At 36.0% G+C, this 21,360-nt stretch overlaps 3 protein-coding genes across 7 annotated transcripts; all 3 read left to right on the forward strand.

Moving 5' to 3' along the window:
• The first annotated feature begins 472 nt into the window (after positions 1 to 472).
• On the forward strand, positions 473 to 9,643 carry LOC137745140 (putative ADP-ribosylation factor GTPase-activating protein AGD14). Of its 4 annotated transcripts, none has more exons than XM_068485028.2 (13): positions 473 to 922; positions 1,006 to 1,067; positions 3,807 to 3,894; positions 3,972 to 4,033; positions 4,117 to 4,213; positions 4,867 to 5,313; positions 5,798 to 6,475; positions 6,793 to 6,921; positions 6,990 to 7,106; positions 7,209 to 7,295; positions 8,234 to 8,366; positions 8,564 to 8,609; positions 9,306 to 9,643. In XM_068485028.2, exons 1-13 carry the CDS (start codon positions 827 to 829, stop codon positions 9,358 to 9,360), a joined length of 2,097 nt encoding a protein of 698 aa, XP_068341129.2. In that variant the 5' UTR covers positions 473 to 826; the 3' UTR covers positions 9,361 to 9,643. The 4 variants fall into 4 exon arrangements, 2 of the variants coding, with proteins under 2 accessions (XP_068341129.2, XP_068341130.2); XM_068485029.2 differs by having other exon boundaries at positions 509 to 922; positions 8,309 to 8,366; XR_015953803.1 differs by having other exon boundaries at positions 554 to 922; positions 6,758 to 6,921.
• Positions 9,644 to 10,335: 692 nt separating this feature from the next.
• LOC137745996 (F-box family protein) lies at positions 10,336 to 13,666 on the forward strand. The gene is made up of 5 exons (XM_068486038.2): positions 10,336 to 10,741; positions 10,832 to 11,005; positions 11,743 to 11,905; positions 12,292 to 12,424; positions 13,266 to 13,666. Exons 1-5 carry the CDS (start codon positions 10,512 to 10,514, stop codon positions 13,289 to 13,291), a joined length of 726 nt encoding a protein of 241 aa, XP_068342139.2. The 5' UTR covers positions 10,336 to 10,511; the 3' UTR covers positions 13,292 to 13,666.
• Positions 13,667 to 14,778: 1,112 nt separating this feature from the next.
• Positions 14,779 to 16,838, forward strand: MYB60 (myb domain protein 60). Of its 2 annotated transcripts, none has more exons than XM_068486298.2 (4): positions 14,779 to 14,891; positions 15,027 to 15,212; positions 15,499 to 15,628; positions 15,810 to 16,838. In XM_068486298.2, the coding sequence occupies exons 1-4, from the start codon at positions 14,885 to 14,887 to the stop codon at positions 16,522 to 16,524; spliced, it is 1,038 nt and encodes a 345-aa protein (XP_068342399.2). In that variant the 5' UTR covers positions 14,779 to 14,884; the 3' UTR covers positions 16,525 to 16,838. The 2 variants fall into 2 exon arrangements, with proteins under 2 accessions (XP_068342399.2, XP_088538074.1); XM_088681948.1 differs by having other exon boundaries at positions 14,786 to 14,891; positions 15,040 to 15,212.
• Positions 16,839 to 21,360: the final 4,522 nt, after the last annotated feature.

Raw genomic sequence — 21,360 nt, forward strand, 5'->3', positions numbered from 1 at the left:
TTTAAAGAAATATTTTCGGTATTATTTATTTTTAATTAAAAATTATATTTTTATTTTTTTTGATATTATTTACTGTATCTTTATTTTTTTTTTATAATTAAAATTAAAGCTTTTTTGAACTCTATGTTAGTTTTCTTTAATTTTAAATCTTACGTATTTACTTAATACTACGATACATTGATATTTTCCTTGGTAAGTAAGAGGTTTTATGTTTGATTTTTATTAAATACAAATTTGAACCATATTACTATTAGCTTATTGGGAGTCTAAGCTCATTCCCTCATCCTTACTAAAAATAATATCGTTTGTTAAAAAAAAACTTACTTGTATAAGAATTTATATATAGACTTCATGCCTAAAAACTGCACTGAATGATTTTCAATTTTATGGACTATTTATGATAAAAATAACTTATGAGATTCATTTATGCGTCACATTAGTATATAACGTAATTTTAACAAAATTTATTTTCAAATTATATATTGATCGATTTTTAATTTTCCAGACCACTTAACATGTCGGCCAAATTCAGGAAATAAAATCCAAAAAATATGATTTAATAAAGGAAAGGCAGAGAGCGCTTTTGCTGTCCAATTGTCGTCGAAGCAGTTGATTCAGATTCGGGAGTGTCGTTCCCCTCTCTCCCAAATTCAAAACCCCAACTGAACCAACCCTAAAGCCTCCTCCTTCCTTCTAGTTCTAGAGAGAGAAAGAAGAGAGGGAGGAGAGAGAGAGAGGAGGGAGGAGGGTAGTGCATTTCCAAATCCACCCTCCGATTCCGTTCTTCCTTTTCTTCTGGTTCTAGGGTTTTGATTTTGTTTCAGAAATGGGAAGCAGAAAAGAGGAAGAGCGAAACGAGAAGATCATTCGGGGCCTCATGAAGCTCCCTCCTAATCGGCGATGTATCAACTGCAATGGCCTGGTACTCTCCTTTCTCTAGTTTTCTCGGAAATTTTCGTTTCCGTTTCGATTCTCGCAGCTGGAGGATTTGGTTTGTATATGCAGGGTCCTCAGTACGTCTGCACGAATTTTTGGACTTTCGTTTGCATGACTTGCAGTGGCATACAGTGAGTTTCTTCATAATCATTTGATCCAGTTTCTTGTTTGTAGTGCATAATGTTTGCCTCCTAGTAAACGTATTCATCCTTCAAATTTTGCGGTCTTGAGATTGCATGCCGGAGTTAGTTTCTGTGTGGAAATAGAAAACCGAAAAGTTTCTTAATTTGCTATGTTTGCCTGAGGCCCTTTTGGTTATAGTATCTAAAATTTGCAACTACTTTACTGAGCTCAAATTATTAGTTAGAAATTTGAGTGGATATCAAAGAACTTCTCTGCTTGCTGCCATCTGTGCAACAATCCCACTAAAATGGATATTGAAGATTGAGGAAAAATATGGGATATTTATTGATTGTATATGTGTACAAGTTTAGTCGACTACAAAAGTTTCAATTTTTAGACCCATAGACAGAGAGTGGAAGGGAAATTATTGCAAGATAGGATTTTCGGTGTTTATAAATCATAATGATCTGGTCAACTGTGTAATGTTTGCAACCCGTTCTGGTTACTGTGCTTCTTGTTGCAAATCGATGTATAAACTTCATTATCAGCCTCTGCAATTATACATTTCATTTATTTCTTTTTTAAGTGTGTAGAACAAGTTTTACAGTTTTGTAAATGAGGAGAAGTTTTGATGAAAAAACAAGGAAAGTTTTAGGCTACTTATTGAGAAAGAAAGCAATGACCTCTTGAAAGTTTAGCTTATCCTACAAGTAAAAAGAAATTCAACTCTGGGAGATGATTTACAGTGTTTAAATAAGGAAGACATCCGTAAGACCAACTTAGCACTCTAATTATAGAACATCTTATACCAACTTAATACTTGTCCATTTAAATATTGTTCTCATCAAGATCACTTTAGGAAACTTTTTGGCATCAAGTTCCATGCCTAATATGACATCCATAAACTAAACCCGATGTCATTTAAACAGCTATCTCTCTTTCTTGCTCTCCATCCTCTTTTATTGCTGAACATACACAAGACTGTTCTCTTTGGAATGTATTGAAAATAACCAAATGACTGAAGGTCTATGCTCGCAACAAAAATACAATTAATTGTTTATAAAGTGGGCCAAGTTCTTTTTTTGGCGGTTACCTTAACTATAGGAGATGCATGGTACTCATGCAAGTGCCAAAGTTGTCCGTCTGCCTCCATTATAATCACTTTGGGCTTGGGAATGTGCTGGATTGTTGAGTTCCCTCTTAGGCCATTCACTAAGTGCTTTTGGGCTGTCTAAATGTTCTATAATAAGGATGCTGGCCCAACTAAACAAGTGTCAAGGATTTTGTACTTAGGTTTAAATCATGCTTTCAGTGGATTTGGTGTGAAAACGTACCATTACCCACACGAAATTTAGTTTTTTTTTTAAGCTCTTACCTAGCCAAAACATAGCAAACTTCAAAGCCCTTTTAGTATTTAAGAGTAAACTAGGTTTCTTAGGTTGAATTCTATTGGTTAGTTGCATAGAATATGTGATAGGTTCTAAACCGTCCGATATCATAACCGAGCAGGGATTTTTTAATTTTTCTTTTATCAGTGTCTTTCAGCTATGCATGTTGGGTGAAGATTGCCTCTTCATTTCACTTTTTCTGTTGTAAACTTCTTTTGAAGATAAATGTATTGAAAGTCCTTTTAGAGATGGATCAACTATAAATTACCTAAGGTGGCATTGTGCACAGGCCAGCTGTGTGCTTCATTATGAAATCATGATTGTTAAATTGCCGTACTTTTAATTCAGAATTATTGCTCTTTAGATCAAGCTTTTGAATGGAAATATATTTATGTATGCCCGGATGATTAATTCTTAGAGTTTGACAGTTATCACTACCCTTTTTCCAACCTTCAGTACCGTTCATGGTAAAGTGAGTCTTTGAACCTTGAGCACATTGACGCCTAAAGTTCTGTTTGGATGCAGGATTTAGGCTAAATGATGCAGGCCAAGGACCAAGGGTGTTTTGTAGTTATAATGCATGTGTCTAGCTTTAAATTTGTAGCTTATGGAATTCCTAGGTTAATGACATTTTATGAAACCATTTAGTTTTTTAGGAGTTATATTGTAAGCCTTTATTTTTTTATGTCTTCTCATGTTATTCACTTTAAGTTGTAAGCCTATAAATGCTTGTATATGTAAACAAGAAGGGAAAAGGTTGTTTGAATTATCGTATTGATATTTGAGTTGTTAAGTCGTTTTATGTGCCCTTCTCTTGTTTAAGAGTTTTCAGATTTGTTCTTTCTTGTGTCTACGTCGTAGGCTGGTACTAGAACCAAAGTTTTTAGGGTTTTTAGGTCTCTCCTCGCACTACGAGATAGTGAACCCTACCTATCCGTTGTATCTTTTATTTTATTTCGTTTCTATCCGCTGTGCCCTGCATCACTAAATTAGTTAGAAATACACTACAAAACATTAGATAAAGGGATTGAAAATGCAATACATGAGCATTACAAAGCCACTATACAAAGGATTTTCAAATTACTCCTTTGAAGTAGTCATTTATAAATCCCTCTCAGTGCAGTGCATCTAGCCATTTCAAATCCATCTATCTAAGGTTTTGTAGCGCATTTCTTATTTATGTAGCCTAAATGCATCATCCATACACAACATAAATGTAGTTTCCTTCAAGTAAGCACCGTGTGTCCACTTGTATTTTAATGATGCGGGACTTTCCCTGTTTGGCATGTTGTACTTATGCTCTGTCCACTTTTCATTTCTTTTCCCAAATCGAATGATACATATTATTTTGTGATATAGTCGGGAATTTACTCATCGTGTGAAGTCAGTATCCATGTCCAAATTTACTTCACAAGAAGTTGAAGCCCTCCAAAATGGTGGTAACCAGGTACATGCTGAATTCTCATTTTCTTTGGAAGAAAATGTTTGCTTGTTTTTATTCTAATGGGCATTCACTCTTATCAGCGTGCAAGGGAAATTTATTTGAAGGATTGGGACCTTCAAAGGCAACGATTGCCAGACAGCAAGTAATAGTTATATGATTTATTGCTACAGTGTTCAGCATGTGCATTTGTGGGGTGTACACTTATGTTATGTTTTCTTCTTGCAGTAAGGCTGATAAAATCCGTGAGTTCATAAGAAGTGTATACGTAGATAAGAAATATACTGGAGGAAGGACCTCTGAAAAGCCTCCAAGAGACATGCAGGTAATAGTATGGATTAAAATAGTGATATGGGCAGATATATTGATAGTTTGGATTTGCACAAATATCAGTGGTAACATTGATATTTCTGAAAATGAAAAAGTCAGATTTTTTTGGGAACTATTATTGGCACTCCAATAAACTAATTGTGCACTCCTCACAAGAGTATTTTTCTTTGTAAGTATAGAAAGTTTGGAGTGCACAATTAGATGTTTGGAGTGCTAATAACAATTTCCACATAAGAGTATTTCATTGTGTATCCGTGCTAAATTGAGGTACATAATTGAGAGAGTGAAAATGCATTGGGAGGGCCCATGATATTATTTACTTATGCTTCTATTTCACTGAACTAAGAAAATATTTATTTGTAATACTGCAGAAAAAATTGACTATAACCAAAAAGCATTTTCGTAATTGTCCAGTTAATTTGCTTCTTGGGGCATAACAGCGGCCTCCTCCTGTTCTTATTTGGTTCCATTGAAGAAATTACAAAACAACTAATTGTTTTTCTCTTTAAGATTCAGATAATCATGCACATCATCAAAAGAACAGAATGAATTGGCTGTAACTGTATACACCAATAATCTCCTATTGTTACACTTTGACTTATTTTGTTCTGCAAAGATTATGGGCCTAATTTGTGCTATTCCTTGCAGACCCATAGAATCCGTGAAGATGAGATGAGACGTGCTAGTTCTTATCATTCCTATTCTCAAAGTCCACCTTATGACTCTCAGTATGAAGATAGACGGTATGGAAAACAAGCTGCTGCACTTACCAGGAAGCCTGGTTCTGATCGAGGTCGATATGAAGGAAAGATGTCGAGTTTTGTTTACAGTGCCGGCCGTTTAAGTGAGCAAATGTATGAAGACAGGTTTGCAAATGAGGGCTCTGGTTCAAGAGCTTCAGATTTCTCTGTGTCAAGTGGAGGTGATGTGTCTAGATCTGGAGTACAGTCTCCTAATTTTCAGAAGGACACTGGATCCAGCAGCCCCACTTTTGTGCCTTCATGGGATAATCTAAATGAAGTAAGACACCAAGCAAAAGATACACATCCAGAGGCAATTGTCAAGAGAGATGCAGCAGGGATATCCTGTCCGCAGGTCGTTTTCTTGTAGACTTGGTTATACCATTAAAAAAGATTAGCCGTATCCAAGGTTCCTATTAAAACTACAGCTGTGTACCTTTTAATATTCCCATAGGACGGACACACTACCCTATTTGTTTGTGTATGTATATATATACATATATATATTTTAATGTTATATATATTCCTGTAGCATTGAATTTAACTGGTTTTGGGACGTACAGGGGAAACTTTAAGATTTTGGATCGTAAGTTCATGTAATCAATGATTTGGGTCATGTTTTCTTTGGATAGGCATTTTTCACTCAATTAGTTAAGTGGAGTCATTTCCCCATTTTATTAGTGCTATGTTAATTGGTGTGCGTACCTTCATTTTCTGCTTTTGTCCGTATGTATATGTGCATTATCCTATCTAATTAACTTCATTTCTATTTGATAATCATATTATGCTGCCCCTAGTTTTTCCATCACCTGACATCAGTTGCTTGTTTGCTTGTTCAGAGAACTGCATCCTTAGGAAATTTTGTCTCAGCGGATAGCTATTCCATGTCTCCCAAGTCATTTAATTCAGGCAGTTTAACAAATGCTGTCGAACCTGAACAAGCTACTGGAATCCTCCCGGATAAATCCACCTCTTTAACGGGATCATCTCATCTTGGCAGTAGTGATAGCTTGGATCTTTTCAAGGCCCCAGTTAAACCAGAAGTCTCTTCTGCAGCCTTTTCCATTGATTTGTTCCAGTTACCAGCAGCATCTTCGTCTCCATCCGTAGATTTGTTTCAACCGTCTTTATCATCTTCCAACTCATGTATGAATATGGACCAGCCTCAAGTTTTCCGACCTTCCTTGGAGTTATTTGCTGACTTTCCTCAGCAGCAGTCAACTCCAACCTTGGATAAACAAGTAGCTGAGGCTGCCCCTAAAAATGAAGGATGGGCAACGTTTGATACACCTCAGCCCTCAGCTTCCTTTCCATCCACCGAAAATATGACCCTTGAAAATATAGCTTCCAATGGTGGAGGTTCTATTGGAAATTTTGAAGCATTCTCGTCATCAAACACAAGCATGCAATGGCCATCATTTGAGTACTCTAGTAGTCATAGACCTTTTTCAGATGTTTCTAGTCCATGGAGTGATAGTTTGCACAATGTCACAGATCCCAATACTGGAAGCACACAGGTAAGCATCTTATGATCAAACTACCCCTGCACCAATTCATTATTTGGCTTTTCAGAAGGATGGTTTTTAATGGGTGGTTGGTTTCATAACTTCTAAGGCTGATCTCCATGGAGAATGTCGACCTGATTTCTTTCAAAGTTATTTTCTTTCTTTTGGTGGATAAACTTGTCTAAAAGATCATGATGGCATTCTATGTGCTTAACGCCCCCTTGAATTTTTTTAATTTTTTTATTATAATGAATATAAAGTTTCCTTAACATAGTGGCATGCCTTAATATGAAGGAATGTAATCAGGTTGATATGTTATTTTTGAGTAGTCATGGAATGCTTTTGAAGATTCTATTGGACACCTTCCATCGGAGGTGGCTGAAAAGGGCAGTGAGCCAGGAGCAACTGACAAGCTTTTGTCAGCTGGTGACCGTGATTTTGGGTTAAGAATCTCCGAGGTTTCTGCGTCAACCTTATATTTCTCTCAAATTATTTATTTTCTTCCACTGATGGAATTCGCTTGCAGGAATCTAGTAAAGATGGGATTCAGGGAGCTGTTTCTCAAGGTGAACCCCATGATCCAAGTCTGCCACTACATGCTGTGTTGGGGCAATCATATACTCCACAAGTGCTTCCTCAAATGGTTTTTACTCTTCTATTTCCTTCAGCATCTTTCCTGTGATTTGTTTAATGGAATCTGCTTAGTTGTATCCTAATCTCTTTTGTCCCACTCCTAAAATTACAGGGAGAAATTAAGTCACATGCCACCGACCACAAATCAAATAACCCATTTGATCTTCCTTATGATACAGATCTGGATCAGAACAGTATGGTATGTTTTTGTTAGTTATTGCATCAGGATTGCCATTTTTCCTTTGTTCTTATAGTGAAATTGTGTTTCTATTATAGTGCATTGTTCCCTATTTCTATTTTTCTATTAGCTTTATGTGAGTGTTTGTGTGTTTGCATGAGAATTTTGAATGTGGAAGCTGATTAAGGGCATGCGTGGAGTGATGCTATTATTTGTTTACCATATCTGTCAACTGTCAGAGAAAACCGAGTCAAGGATAACCATAGCATGATGCTTGGTTGCTAGCGGAAATGAAGTGTACTTCCTGTAAAAGTTGTGAATTGATAACTAAAGTCAATATTTGACATCAAAACTGTATTTTCTGTGAAAGAAGAGTTCTATTAGTGTAATAAATGCTGCAGACTACATATGCCTCTTAAGATCCAGTCTCTGAAAATTAAATATGATACCATTCTAGTTAGTTGACCACGTTCAGTTTTATTTAGACTAATTCATGGCTTAAAAGTGTGGCGGGATAAGACACTTGTTGCATGTTTTATTCTCCCAGTAATGTAATGTAATTTAAATCTTATGGGCAAGTCACACTGGAAGTGGTGTGATTGATAGACTGGAATAAGTTGGTACCAATCAGCCATTTAGTACTACGGTCTAGTGGTATTCCTTCTCACATGTAAGTGAGGTCTTAGGTTCGATTCTTGCCAAAGGCAATTTGAACCACATTATTACTAGCCCATTGAGAGGCTAAGCCCACCCCCCTCCCTCTTATTGTAGATACTATCGTTTGTTCAAAAAAAAAAAAAAAAAAAAAAAAAGGTTGGTACTAATCAGTGTCTACCATATTATTCTTAGACTGTATCATGTTTCAATTAAATTAAAGAAGGATTTGGAATGGAGTTTTCTAGCAGACGTATACAATTCTTAGATTTCTCAGTTCTAATTTTGTCTTGTGTCTCTTTCAGTTTTTGGACATGAACTCCTTACAAGCCTCTCTCCCAAATGATCATTTGCAATCCTCTTTCTTTGATGAATCTCAGGCATGGTTTCCGCAAAATCCAGTGTCTGGGATGCCGTATATTCCAGCTGGAGCAGAAGGTAAGCTTTTCAGTGCCAGCAAAGCTACATTCCTTTCTCCTTTGTTTTGTTCCTGCAACTATTGCCAACCAGGGTTGCATATTTTTTAATCCAACGGCTGTTGGATGCATCATATTGGTTGCCACAGAAAACTGCAGGACCATTGAAATATTAACAATCTTATCTTTTTCATTCGTTTCAATTTTGATTTGATGTAGGTGGCTTGACGTATGCGCCAGGGCAGGCACATAGTTCTCAGATTCCGTAAGTTTATGTTCTACTCTCTATTTTTTAGCCTCTCCATTATCTTTTAAGACAGGTTTTGCAGACCCATGATATTCTCATTTTTGTATGGTTATGAACTTCATATGGTTAGAGGATCACCAAACTATCACCAAAGCCGGATAATAATAAGGTTGACATCGTGTAATAACTAGGTGAGGAAGGACGAATGATGTTGATGGAAGTGGGCCTCTAACACGCGAGAAACTTAGGTAGGGCTGCCTACTACTACTAGGGCAGCTCACAGTGTGCTTTTGTGAGAGGTCCATTACGGGCTATGGATGATGTGGTCAGAGTGTTCCTACAGAATTTTTCTCCTCTTACAGAGGTATCTGATTGAGTCGCGAGGGAATGCGCAAACGAAAATCATTTCTGATTCATCTTTACATATAACCAGTTCCGACAGGTTTAAGGAACATGTTCGAACGAGGTTGTGAGTTAATTAAAACACCATTCTTTGAAATGTATGGGATGAAAACCCGATGTAAGCGTGTCAGGTGATGTATCTACTTCGAGTCACTACTTAGAGATTGCCTTAGCGGATAGGTTGAATGTCCAGACTACAGTACGACGATACTAGATAGTTTTTAGAAACTCAAATTGGCCGGCGTTGAGGAAGTGCTTGATGCTCGACATTGTCGCCGTTTTGGATTAATGTGAAGTTGCTTGTTTTTGCAGGAACGTCCCTACACAGGAACCTGTCGCGTCTATCGGAGGAAATCCTTTTGCATAGGATCAGAGGCCAGAATAGTCTCTGGAATCATTCAGTTGGTAGTGTAACTTCGTCATTGAATCCGTACGCCGTCGTTTTATTCAGTAGGACGGACAATTCTCATGGTATTTATTTGTTGAAATAAAAGTTTGCCATGAATAAATATTTTTCGGCCTGTTTGATATAATCGTTTCGAATTCCAGTATGTGTTTGTATTGACAGGTACAATGTGCTTATATTTCTCTCTGTATTTCTTTTACGTGTTCTTTATTTTTCTTTTCAGTACAATTCGTTTACGTGGTCATGTGCGTTGTTTCTGTTTAATTTATTCTCATGCAAGAATCATGTGTTTCTACGGCCGAACGAAAACCAAATGACTACATAAATTAAACATTACTCCAAAAATCAAGAAGTGTTAAAAGTGTAATAGAAGAAAGAACATCAAAATTCAAATGGATCAACTATTCCATGCATTAATATGTAAATGAAAGATAAGATTATTTTTAAAATGATTGAAAGCGTTTTAAAATGACTGAAAGTGTTTTTGATGAAAATATTATTGAAACTAATTTTTAATAAAAATACAAGTAAATCATGAAAAAACACTTGATGTGCAGCACATAATTAGGGTTTTTTGTAATAAATACTTCAAGTGCTTTTGAAATTTAAAAATATATGTTTTCTAAAATTGCTTTCAGTTATTTTCAAAACTCTCAAATGGTAGTGCTTTTAAAACGAGTGAAAGCACTTTTGGAGACATTTTTTTGAACCAACCCTTGGTAGAAATGCAAGTGAAATCTCAAAAAGTATTTGGCTTTTGGAATTTAAAAATATTTTCTCTAAAATATTATATGCTGCTTCCAAAAAGCATTTAAATGCTTCTAAAACTCAAAATTATTTTTTCTAAAAACGCATATGGTCATTTTAAAAATACTCCTACCCGATTAAAGTGAATAAGATTCCTACTTAATTAAATAAAACATTCCCTTTTTCTATATTTTCCAACAGTATGTCAACGGTGTAGGAGGACCGATTGACAAAATAGTTAAATAAATCATGATCAAGTGAGTCGGTTGGGGAGGTTTGATAACAGTCGGCGGGGGACTGAAAATAAACACCACCGTGGACGACGGCTTGTTCAGCTACGCAACCACCAGAGACCGTTAAGTTCAATGTCAGCTCTCCCGGATGAGTTGTGGAGGCGAATTCTAGAAATCGGCGTTCAAAGCGGCAGTTTCAGCTACAAGGACCTCTGCCGTATATCAATCTCCTCTGCGCGCCTCCGCCGTTTATCCGACGAAGACTCCCTATGGTCCCACCTCCTCTCCTCCGATTTACCTACTTCTTCTTCCTCGATTACCTCCCCAAATCCATCAACCTCTAAATCCCTCTACAAAATCAGGTAAAGATTTAATTTAATTTGTTGTTTTTTAAATTCAGCTACTTGAAAATGTAAATTTGAAAATTGTGTGTTTTTGTTTTCATTTTTTAGGTTTGAGAGAGAGAGGGATAAGAAAATGGCGGCGCATCGGAGGGCGGTTTTGAGGAAGGAGAGTCAGGTTGTAGAACGGTCTATGAAGCTCCGAGAGATGGAGGCTCGATTGGCCGAAGAGACTCAGAAAATGCAAGCAGCACTTACCGAGCTCTCAAATTTGAGCAGGATTAGGTAATTAGTTTACTTTTTTTTTCTTTTTCTTCTGATAATCTGTGAATTAATTTGAGTTTGATAGAGAATTAGAAATACATGTATGTGTACAGAAACTTTGAAATCTGTTTGGTTTTTCGGAAACTTTCATATGGTTAATTTGTTTTCATGATTTGTACTATCCCAAAAATTGATGCATAAGAAGTTAATTGTAATCTGATATGATTAGATCTGCATACTACATTTTGAAAACTAGTACTTAGCAAGAGTTGTAGCTATTATACCAATTCAGAGAGCATGGAACACGTCGATTATCGTTTACATATTCAGAGCCTGTGCACATTAGGAGAACAAAGGAGTACCCGTACCATCACCATGAGACCATTGATTTCAATTCTTGCCCTCCCCTAGTGGAGAACAAAGGAGTACCGTGATACGGTTAGGGAGCTTGGTCAATAACAACTTGAGGTGAGAGCTTGTAGCTCTAGTGATAGAGTATTGGAATTCAATTCTTGCGCTCCCCTACTCAAGCCTCCAGCCTCTGTTATACCGAAAAGAATAAAAAGGAACAGCACAAGAGGCTGAGAGTCATATCATGCTCCCGAACCTTTGTCCATGGAAGCACACCATTACTTTTTTTTTTTTTAATGCAGTTTTATAATTTTTTTTCTGGAACTTTATTTTTCTTTTCCCTTTTTTATCATTTTTTACGAGTATGTTTATGTCAGTATGTTTTATTGCCCGATTGCTTGTTTCAGGCAAGCTTCAGTTGCATTGAATGTGTGGCAGCCAGAGATCATCCGGGGTAGACAAAAACAGATAGTGGAGCAATGTGTAGTACCTGTTGAGTCTCGGTTCCATTCCCTTGAAATGGAGCTCAAGCTCTGCAAGCAGCACATTTTAGGGTTAGAAAAAGCCCATGTAAGTCCAATAATGTTGCTTCACCTCGAAACTATGGTAATAAATTGTTGTATTCAATTACAATCTCATGAGGCAAAATGTTAGATCGTGGGAAATTTTTAGAGTATTCTTAAGTGTTTCACATATTGACACACTCATAAAACTGTTACTTTCATAGTCAATCCGTTCGAATAAATTATCTCATTCAAACCTTAAGAACTAACTAATGAAATTATCGATACCTCAATAACTTAGCTATTTTATCAGGCTCTTATACAAAGTATGTGGAATGTAAATGTGTAAAATTTAATAAGGTGCCGTCTTATAATCATGCCATATTGCCTCTTGTGTTTTTTTCAAGGATTATAGAAGTATGTTTTTTATGTTTTTGAATTTTCTCGCTTCAGAAAGATGAGAAACGAAGGCTTGCTTTGGTGGAAGAAGAACTGCAGTCAATGAGATATCACCCTTTAAGAAATCACGAGCAAATCAATTGCAGGGACATTGAATATAACATCATGAGAAAAAAGTTAAAAAGATGTAAGGGTCAAAGTTTTGCTTTTGGCTGCTTCAAATCTCTTTGCTTGCCGTCAGCCTTTTAAGCTTCTTTTTAGTTCTTGAAACATATGATTCTTCATATCTTGGCCTTTTAAGCTTCTTTTTGATAAAGGCATGATTGACTACAAACTAAGCATATCGTAGAGGGTCTTTACTCCCAAGGTGCCGTCAAATTTATTTTTTTGGACTTCTTACCAGGCATTTGTGATGTTATCTTTTGCTTTCATACATATCCACTTGGCTAGATTTCCACAATATAGTAAATTTATTCTTTATGTTGCCCATTTCATTCATTTCGATCTAATGTTTATGGTTTTCTGCTTCTGTTATTGATGATAACCAGTATCTGAGGATTAGGATTTATCTTATGAGTATATGAAATCAAATGTTCTGAGTACTTGTGGAGATGTGCCAATGACCTTCAGGATTAAAATTTGTAATTTTCCTTGGTCACGGCATTACCAAAATAATATAACTGCATATAAAACGATCGAGTGCACAGTGCTTGTAGGGTACTAGAATTTGCGACAAAAACAATGTCTGAATTGTTGCATTCTTTCTTGTTCCTGGGTGGTAATTTTGTTGTCTGCATAGAACTTTTGCTTTGAAATGCTATGGAAGTCAGATACCCTTGTTTAGGTCGATTAATTGTCTTGTATGTGTAGTATTATCTAAATCTTTGTCGTCGTGTTTAAGTACTTAGTTTCCAAATCAGACCTTCTCAAGGACGTCTGAACCTATATTGGACACTTTCCAACATAAGCTGTGTCATTGTGTGCACGTTCTGATGGAAAGCAAAATACTAACACCCGACGTTGTTCAGGTCATGGTCAGGGGAGAAAACCTTAGATGCGGGGAGGTTTCTTTCATCAACAACACCACAGCATGTCAACTGGCATCAGGGACGCCAGGTTTCTTTCGATGACTCCGTAGCGTGCTGCTTGGCAGGCGACTGAACCAGTTGGCAGTTGGCAATAATATTGCAATTGGTTCATGGCTAAGTCATCTCGATTCGTATTCAAACAAGTTACCTGTGATCACTGTTCTAAAAAGCAGGCAGGGCGGTGCTCAGGCGCTAGGCGGAGGTTGGGCGTCCCAATCAGGTCTTGGGCGTTTTGATGAAGCCTCTAGGCGGTTAAAGATTTGATGATAATTTTTTTGTAAAATAATTTTGGACCTTCTTATAAAATAACTTTGAATACATATTTCATTTTTTGTACTTAATCAACTGTGGCCACTTATTTATATGTTTTTATTGTTATATGATAAATTTAGAGAACTGTTATCGGTATTTTAAAATCTTATTTTACACTCTTCACAGTGTGTATTTTTCTTTCTAATTATAGAAAGTATAGAGTGCGAAATTAGATTAATGCCAATAACAATTCTTTAAATTTAAATAAAACTAAAAACCCTCTTAAGATCCTAGGCACTAGACACATGCCAACCGTCCGACTAGCATCTAACATTTTTTAGAACCTTGCATATGATTCTACGACCCCTTTATGTGTAATCAGATGACCAACACCAGAAAATTCATGCTAAAACTTAGAGCATGTTTAGAAGTGTTTGTTTTTTTAATAATTAAAAGTGCTTTCAAATCACCAAAAATGTTTCTAATCATATTTGACATAAAAAGTTAAAGGTGTGCTCCAAAGAGCACTTGAAGTGCTTTTTCAAAAAGCACTTGCATTTTTATTTAAAAGTTTTATAGAGCTTCTAATAGAAGAGATGTTACTAGAAACATTTAAGATCATAAGTAATTTTAAAGAGCATTTCCAAACGGGCTTAAGCTACTTTATGGTGATAATCATGCTAATAATGTTATCATTCCTAACATACCAAGCGTTTCTAACCCACAAGAAATGAAAATGTGAGTGAGTCTCACGTTGAAATTAGTTTAGGATTTAGGGTTGAGATGTATTAAGAAATCATTCTTAAGGACTTCATTTAATAGTCTCGTGTGTTTTTTCATATATAGAGCAAAAGAAAATCAGCCACCGAATTATATGTTAACCAAAAGTAGGACCATAGGAGGTTCACGAGGAGAGAAACAAAGGGTAGGAGGAGAGTGTGAAGTTGCCATTTCTGGTGATCTGCATGTGCATGGCACGTGATGATGCATAAGAGAGAGAAAATACAAAGTTCGGACAAAGATCATCTCCAAATCTCATTCGTCCAATCATCAGGCAATCTAAACCACTTAATTGAATATGATGGTCTCTATCAACTCATTACGTTGACCCGCCTCATATAAACTAAGAACTTTGAGCTCTCTTTCACACAAATCAAGAGCTCAATTTTTTTGTCCTTAGACTCCGGACAGTAAGGTTCGCAGAGAATCGAAATGCCTATATAGATATTTGATCGACTTACTGGTTTCTACAGAATTGACTATATTAAAGTTAGTTAATGAAAAGGGCAGATGACTCGGCGAGGTAGATGAACAGTAAGTGTGCAAATACTTCCTTCCTTTTTAAGTGAGCTATACACATACACATGCATACATGCATGCATACATACATACATACATATATATATATGTATATATGCTCAACATAAGGGCACTGTATGAAATATTCAGGTTTATACTTTAGGTCCTTGGGAGAGAAGGCAGAGAGCGAGAGAGAGAGAGAGATGGGAAGACCTCCTTGCTGTGAGAAGGTAGGAATCAAGAAAGGTCCATGGACTCCTGAGGAGGACATCGTCCTCGTTTCTTACATCCAAGAACATGGTCCTGGTAATTGGAGATCAGTTCCAACCAACACTGGTAATTTGACAGTAAAATTCAGCATTTATTTTTGAACTCGAGATCCCAAATCCGATTTCTCCCTTCCCTAATTTATCTTGCGTCCAAAAAAAAAAAAAAAAGTTTAAGCAATTATTAATTACCATGCGAATTAGTTAGTGAATATTATGTGTTATGATTTTGTCTTAATTACCATGCGAATTAGTTAGTGAATATTATGTGTTATGATTTTGTCTTATTTAATCTCTTTGTGGATTGATGTTTTGTACATATTATTCAATTCTTCTTGATTTTTGGCTGCAAAAAGGGCTTTTGAGGTGCAGCAAAAGTTGCAGACTCAGATGGACTAACTACCTCAGACCGGGAATCAAGCGCGGTAACTTCACACCTCATGAAGAAGGGATGATCATTCACTTGCAAGCTTTATTGGGTAACAAGTAATTCATCTTCGAACTTCTTCATTCATTACCATTTTCTATCAACGATTGTGAATACAACACTAATTGTTATTAGCGAGAGCCAAATGTTGTTGGAAAAAGTTGTGTGTGTGTGTGTGTTTATTCTTATAGGTATGTATTTTAATACATGAAAATAATTAATATTGGTTTGATCGAGCAGATGGGCAGCAATAGCTTCCTACCTGCCACAGAGAACCGATAACGACATAAAGAACTACTGGAACACCCACTTGAAGAAGAAGCTGAAGCAATTTCAATCAGCTCTTGATCCTCATACGACGTCAGATGATCCATTTAATGTAAATGTATCAAGGAGGAGCTTGAGTGAAGGGAGCTTAGATAATATGACAAGCCATGCCTCCTCAATTATTCTGAGGAACAACCAATCCTCCTCCTCCACATATGCCTCAAGCACCGAGAACATTTCACGGCTCCTAGAAGGTTGGATGAGATCCTCCCCAACTCCGAAGACCGCTAGCCTCAAATATAATGCTGCATCTGATGATGATCAAGAAAAACCTAGCGGTATTAGCACAGGAAACCTAGTATCTAACGAGGAGTTTGACTCGATTTTGTCCTATGAGAATTTGAACAATGTTGCTTCTTGGGACAGGTCTACTTGTGATTCATCTACTTATTCTAACAAGGTGTCACGACTCAGTATTGAAGTTCCAAATGGGGCGGAAATAATTCATGATCATCATCTTCTGCGCGACGAGGATCAGAAGAATAAGCAAATTATTCGATGCGAAAGCAGTAGTACTAATTGTAACAATCCTCCATTGACATATCTTGAGAAGTGGCTGTTAGATGAAAGTGCTGGACATGTGGAAGCCGATCAGATGGTGGAATTGTCTCCAATGTCCTTGGTTTGAGCTTAATTAGCTAGCTAGCTATGCTAAAAAGGTTAAGCCAGCTTGCTTAAATATAACCCTAATAGGAAAAAGCAACAACAAATTATGAAGGGTTTTAATTTGTTTCTCTCTTTTCTAATGAGGTTTCAAAAGTCGGAATCTCTTTGTTGATTGTAACTTTTTTATTTCTTTTCTTTGTTTTTTGTTTTTTGTTTTTGTTTTATTTATTTTCTTTTCTTTATGAACGGATGGAAAATTTCAAGAAAGATGATCATCATTTCTCTTTGGTGTGTTAATTAAAGTCTTATCGTTCAAATGACAAGGGTCTTTTCAAAGTTCTGAGTTCGATTGCAATCAAAGTTCTTAGTTCGATTGTCCTCACCTCAATGATTTCCGGCAAACCAATTGTCAACTGAATTAATTGGATGTGGTGTGGTTGAACGCAGTCCAACAGTAACAAAATTGAGTTTTAAACCCTACATTAAAATGGGAAAATAAATTGACTTAAAATATTTCATTTATTGGGTGACTCTTGATGCTAGCTGGTGGCAAGAGCTAATTGGCCTAAGTACAATATATGTATAAATGTAATCAATATTGAGTAAAAATATTGAAATGTAGGTAGGCATATTGACATGTTATTCAAGTTTACAAGTAATTGCTCCATGGTAATTAACCACTCCTATACTATGAGAAATATTTCAGTATGCTGGGAACATGGTATAGTACATCAAGTGTCATAACAATTGGTTGAATTTTTTTTTTTCATGTTTCCAACCAATTGTATTATAACATTTAGTATACTGTTTATATTTTCGGCACACTAAAATTTTCTTTTATACTTCAAATAAATAGAGAGAGAAAAGTTTAAGTTTTTAATCATTCATTTTTCATATGTGTGTATATTTAATTATGTACTTGGATAGGGATGAAAAAGTAAGCCAAAAGCAGGGAAAGGAAGGAAAGGAATAAAGGCTAAAAACGAGAGAGTGGGATTTGCGTGACGAAAGTCTCATGCACGCAAAAGAGGTAATTTGCTGCCTCAAAAGTCCCTCTTTTTAGGGAAAATGATCAGAGCTAATTACATGTGAGCCTATTCACCTTTCGGTGTGACAAGCAAGCAAAAGCTGTGATGTCTTATCTCTCTCTCTCATCGCAGCTTCCAACAACAATTTATATGTTACGAGTATATTGTTATTATAGCCTCTTGAATCAATAACATAATCTCATATATAAAGGTAAATTTAGGATTCGACCATTAGGAGGTCCTAATGTTAAAAGGTTTAAGGTTTTTAATAGAAAAAAGCGTGAAATGCGTTTGATGGACTTATTATCGTCAGCAGAATCATATATGTCAACAAAAATCGACATATACTAAAGCAATCTGCTGAGTACTCTTGAGAGAATTTATTGAGTGCTCTCGACCTAATATATCGAGTGCTACCGAGATATACCTAACGTACTTTATGGACACACAAGAGACCAATACCAAACATTTGAATGATTTCCAAAAACCTTAAGATGTATATTTTTCAGATTTTGAATGATTCTAGGACCACCTTGTTCCTGATATACCTCTCTCAGTTGTCATATAGAGACAAACTTAAATAATCATTGTACTGTTATATAATTTAGAGTTAATGTCACAGTTGTAATGTACTTCTGCCATCATGCGAATATAAGTCCTCTTCCATACCTCCTATGCACGTGATTACGTATACCATGCAAATTAGACAAAAGCTATAAAGCTTTCACAGGACTTATGAAATAAAAGGTTTTGACTCTCAAATGTCTGTGCATGCCTTTACGGACACCAACAACCAATCACAAAACGCCATCTTCATGTTGTGGTCCATAACTCATCAGTTTCACAACAATAGTGATTAACAATAAGTACATTAATTAGTGCCTCAGCAAATGAAAATAAATGTTTTTAATCAAATATGTGTACAGGACACACGAATTTCAACTGACAAAAGTAACAACCTCTCAAGCTAAAGAGGTGGATTGTCTGCCTTTTCATTTCCATACTTTTCTCATGCATTCCTATTTGTGTAGTCACGGTTAAACCACGTCAACAGTTTATATTCCTATTACTTTTTGTTTTATTATTTCTATAAAAAATTAATATAAAATATTGACGTGGCTTAACTGTGACCACACATCACCGGAGGGCATGAAGAGAGTATGGAAATGAGGATGCAAACAATCCACCTCCCAAGCTAAACGGGAAGGGATTCTCTGCGGATTTTTTCCATCAAATCCACCAAATCTACAAATTCGGGTCCTTAAAATTTGATCCAACAGTTAAAAACAGGAGTCATTTTTAAAAGTTATAATAATTTTAGCCGTTAGATCAAATTTCATAAGCCCGGATTCGTGGATTTGGTGGAATTGGTGAAAGGAATATGGAGAGGATCCCTTTCCGAGCTAAACTAAAGCTCACAAAATTCACACAAACTATAAATCCAAGCAAAAGTTTGGCATAATCAGTATACATTGCTTATGCAAACTGTTGCTGTACAAAATCGAGTAGGCTTTGAAACAACATAAAGTGTCAATGTAAGATCTTTGCAAGATTGCTCCAGTCACCAAGTGTGGGTAATATGTAAAGAGAGAGATAGGAAAGCAAATACAAGATGTACGTGATTCATTCTAAGTTGGACTACGTCCATGAGAATAGAGAAGTTCTCATTAATAATGTGGAGTTTACATAATACAAAGGTTAAAGCATAACCATCATTAGTGAGTTCTAATAATAAGTTAAGTAGAACAATAGCATTGAGGATTAATGGTAGGAGAATTGTCTCCTTTTATAGTTCAGGAGAGTCGCATGCTTTCGTCCGCACAATCGATGTAGAGCTTTATTCTGATATTGACATGTGTAGCGTTTTGATTGGCCTCCTGTTTGAAGAGAAACTCTTGTATTTCGGTATGGATGCCTCAACACGAATCCTTCAATCAGTGTTCTTGAAGGTATGAAGTTGATTGATGCTCAGTAGTTTCAAAATTGGTGAAATATGGTACAAACACAGCCCAAACCAATTAAACTCTACATTTAACCATAAGGAAAACTAATGAAAAGGGTTTGAAAACTTTGAGTTTTAACGATAAGGACAAAATAAAGGGTAAAGTGAATAGTACCAGGATTGACTTTTTAGTGTAAAAATATGGTTTTCGTTAAAGTGAACAGTACCGTGGACTTTTCGTTAAAACTCCCTTAACCATAAGCCTAAATCATGACTACCGTCATGAATTGAAGCCACACTGCCGCATTGCATCATGGGCAAATATGAGGAGGAATTAGTCTCCAACAATACAAGTACAAATTCTCTCCGGATCTGAAAAAAGGGAGTTTAAGGATCAAATCATCTGGGTCGTTGAAATTTGATCTAACGACTACAAACAAAGGACCCCTCTAAAAGTTATAATAATTGTAGCCGTTGAATCAAATTTCAACGCCCTGGATCATTTGATCATTGGGCTCCCTTTTTTTAGATCCGAAGAGTATATGTACTCCAACAATACAATTGCGTATAACAACGGATAAGAGACACATAAGAGTCATGGTTTGGCAAAGCACATGGACAAATGCCAACGAAGTCTTTCATATCAACGGTGTTGAGTATGAATTTCACATTGATGAAAGAAAAGACTTGCATGAGCTTATAGTAAGTTAAGCTACTCCCCATATTGCCAATTAGTTTTATGGTAGATTCCCAACATTTTTCATGGTATCAAAGCAGGTTGTCCCATGTGTGAAGCTAAACGGCCACTCGCACACACGTCATTCTGTTATGTGTCCACATGTTAGCTTGAAAATTCGTCACACATGAGAGCATGTTGAGAATGAATCTTACATTGCTGGGAGGAATGACCTTGCATGAGCTTATAAGTAAGTTGAGTTATTCTTCATATTGCCAATTAATTTTACGGTAAAATCCCAACTCTCTTCAAATGGTAAATCTAAAGTTAGAGAAAAATAGAAAAATTTAGAAAAATATTGAAGGAACAATTAAAATGAGGAATGAGCATAAAAATAGGTGATTAGTTACTGAATTTGAGCATAACTCAGACCGAGTCACCACAAATAAATTGTTTTTTTTGAAAAAAAAAAATGAGTAGGGAGGAAGTAACTCCCTCAGCCTTTGCGGATGTGGTTTTGATAATTTTTTTACGTTATATTTGGGTTATAGGTTCTCAAGTCCCGATTGAGACCAAGTTAGTGAAGAATGCACGACAAAATATTAAGGGAGAAAATGCACTTCATGAGCATTGCAAAAACATGTATGAGTGAGTGATAAATGATTCTTTTAAATAGTTATTTGTTAATCCCCTGTAACTATACTTTTGTGATGCTCACGAAGTACATTCATATGTAATTCCCATTTTGTAATCTCCTTTTATCAAATTCTCTCAAATCTCTTGACATTTAGAAATTCATCGCCCAAACATAAACATAAATAACTTAAGTTTCTTCTTTGCTAGGCTACAATAACAATAACAACCAACCTTAATCCACTAAATAAGATTGGCTGTATAAATCCTAGAACATCACTACGCTCGATTTGCTCTTTAGTATGCTAATCAATTTTATTTATTTCCATAAAAATAAAATAAATATAGCCTCCTAATTGTAAAAGTGGTCCCCAAAACCAAACATGAGGTGAACCATTAATTATGGACTCCGAATAAAAGAAATTGTGACAAGTCTTTATTATTACATTCAATTGGATTATAGGACCAATTATTTCCCTAATGCTAAATAACTCCTCTTTGAGAGGATTCTAGGAGTCCTCAAATCGTGTCTGTTCATCATACATCGCGTGGCCAGAAACCATTTTAAATACTTTTATT

The sequence above is a fragment of the Pyrus communis genome, chromosome 12, assembly GCF_041283825.1.
Source record: "Pyrus communis isolate YQ-2024b chromosome 12, ASM4128382v1, whole genome shotgun sequence".
NCBI lineage: Eukaryota > Viridiplantae > Streptophyta > Magnoliopsida > Rosales > Rosaceae > Pyrus > Pyrus communis.

Coding starts and splice junctions, on each gene's coding strand:
- MYB60 (XM_068486298.2), top strand. Junction 15,213..15,498: donor ATCAGTTCCAACCAACACTG/GTAATTTGACAG, acceptor GGCTGCAAAAAG/GGCTTTTGAGGTGCAGCAAA. Junction 15,629..15,809: donor CAAGCTTTATTGGGTAACAA/GTAATTCATCTT, acceptor TTGATCGAGCAG/ATGGGCAGCAATAGCTTCCT.
- LOC137745996 (XM_068486038.2), top strand. CDS start 10,512: ATGTCAGCTCTCCCGGATGAGTTGTGGAGGCGAATTCTAGAAATCGGC. Junction 11,906..12,291: donor TAGGGTTAGAAAAAGCCCAT/GTAAGTCCAATA, acceptor TTCTCGCTTCAG/AAAGATGAGAAACGAAGGCT. Junction 12,425..13,265: donor GAGAAAAAAGTTAAAAAGAT/GTAAGGGTCAAA, acceptor GACGTTGTTCAG/GTCATGGTCAGGGGAGAAAA.
- LOC137745140 (XM_068485028.2), top strand. CDS start 827: ATGGGAAGCAGAAAAGAGGAAGAGCGAAACGAGAAGATCATTCGGGGC. Junction 923..1,005: donor GTATCAACTGCAATGGCCTG/GTACTCTCCTTT, acceptor TTGTATATGCAG/GGTCCTCAGTACGTCTGCAC. Junction 8,367..8,563: donor TATTCCAGCTGGAGCAGAAG/GTAAGCTTTTCA, acceptor GATTTGATGTAG/GTGGCTTGACGTATGCGCCA.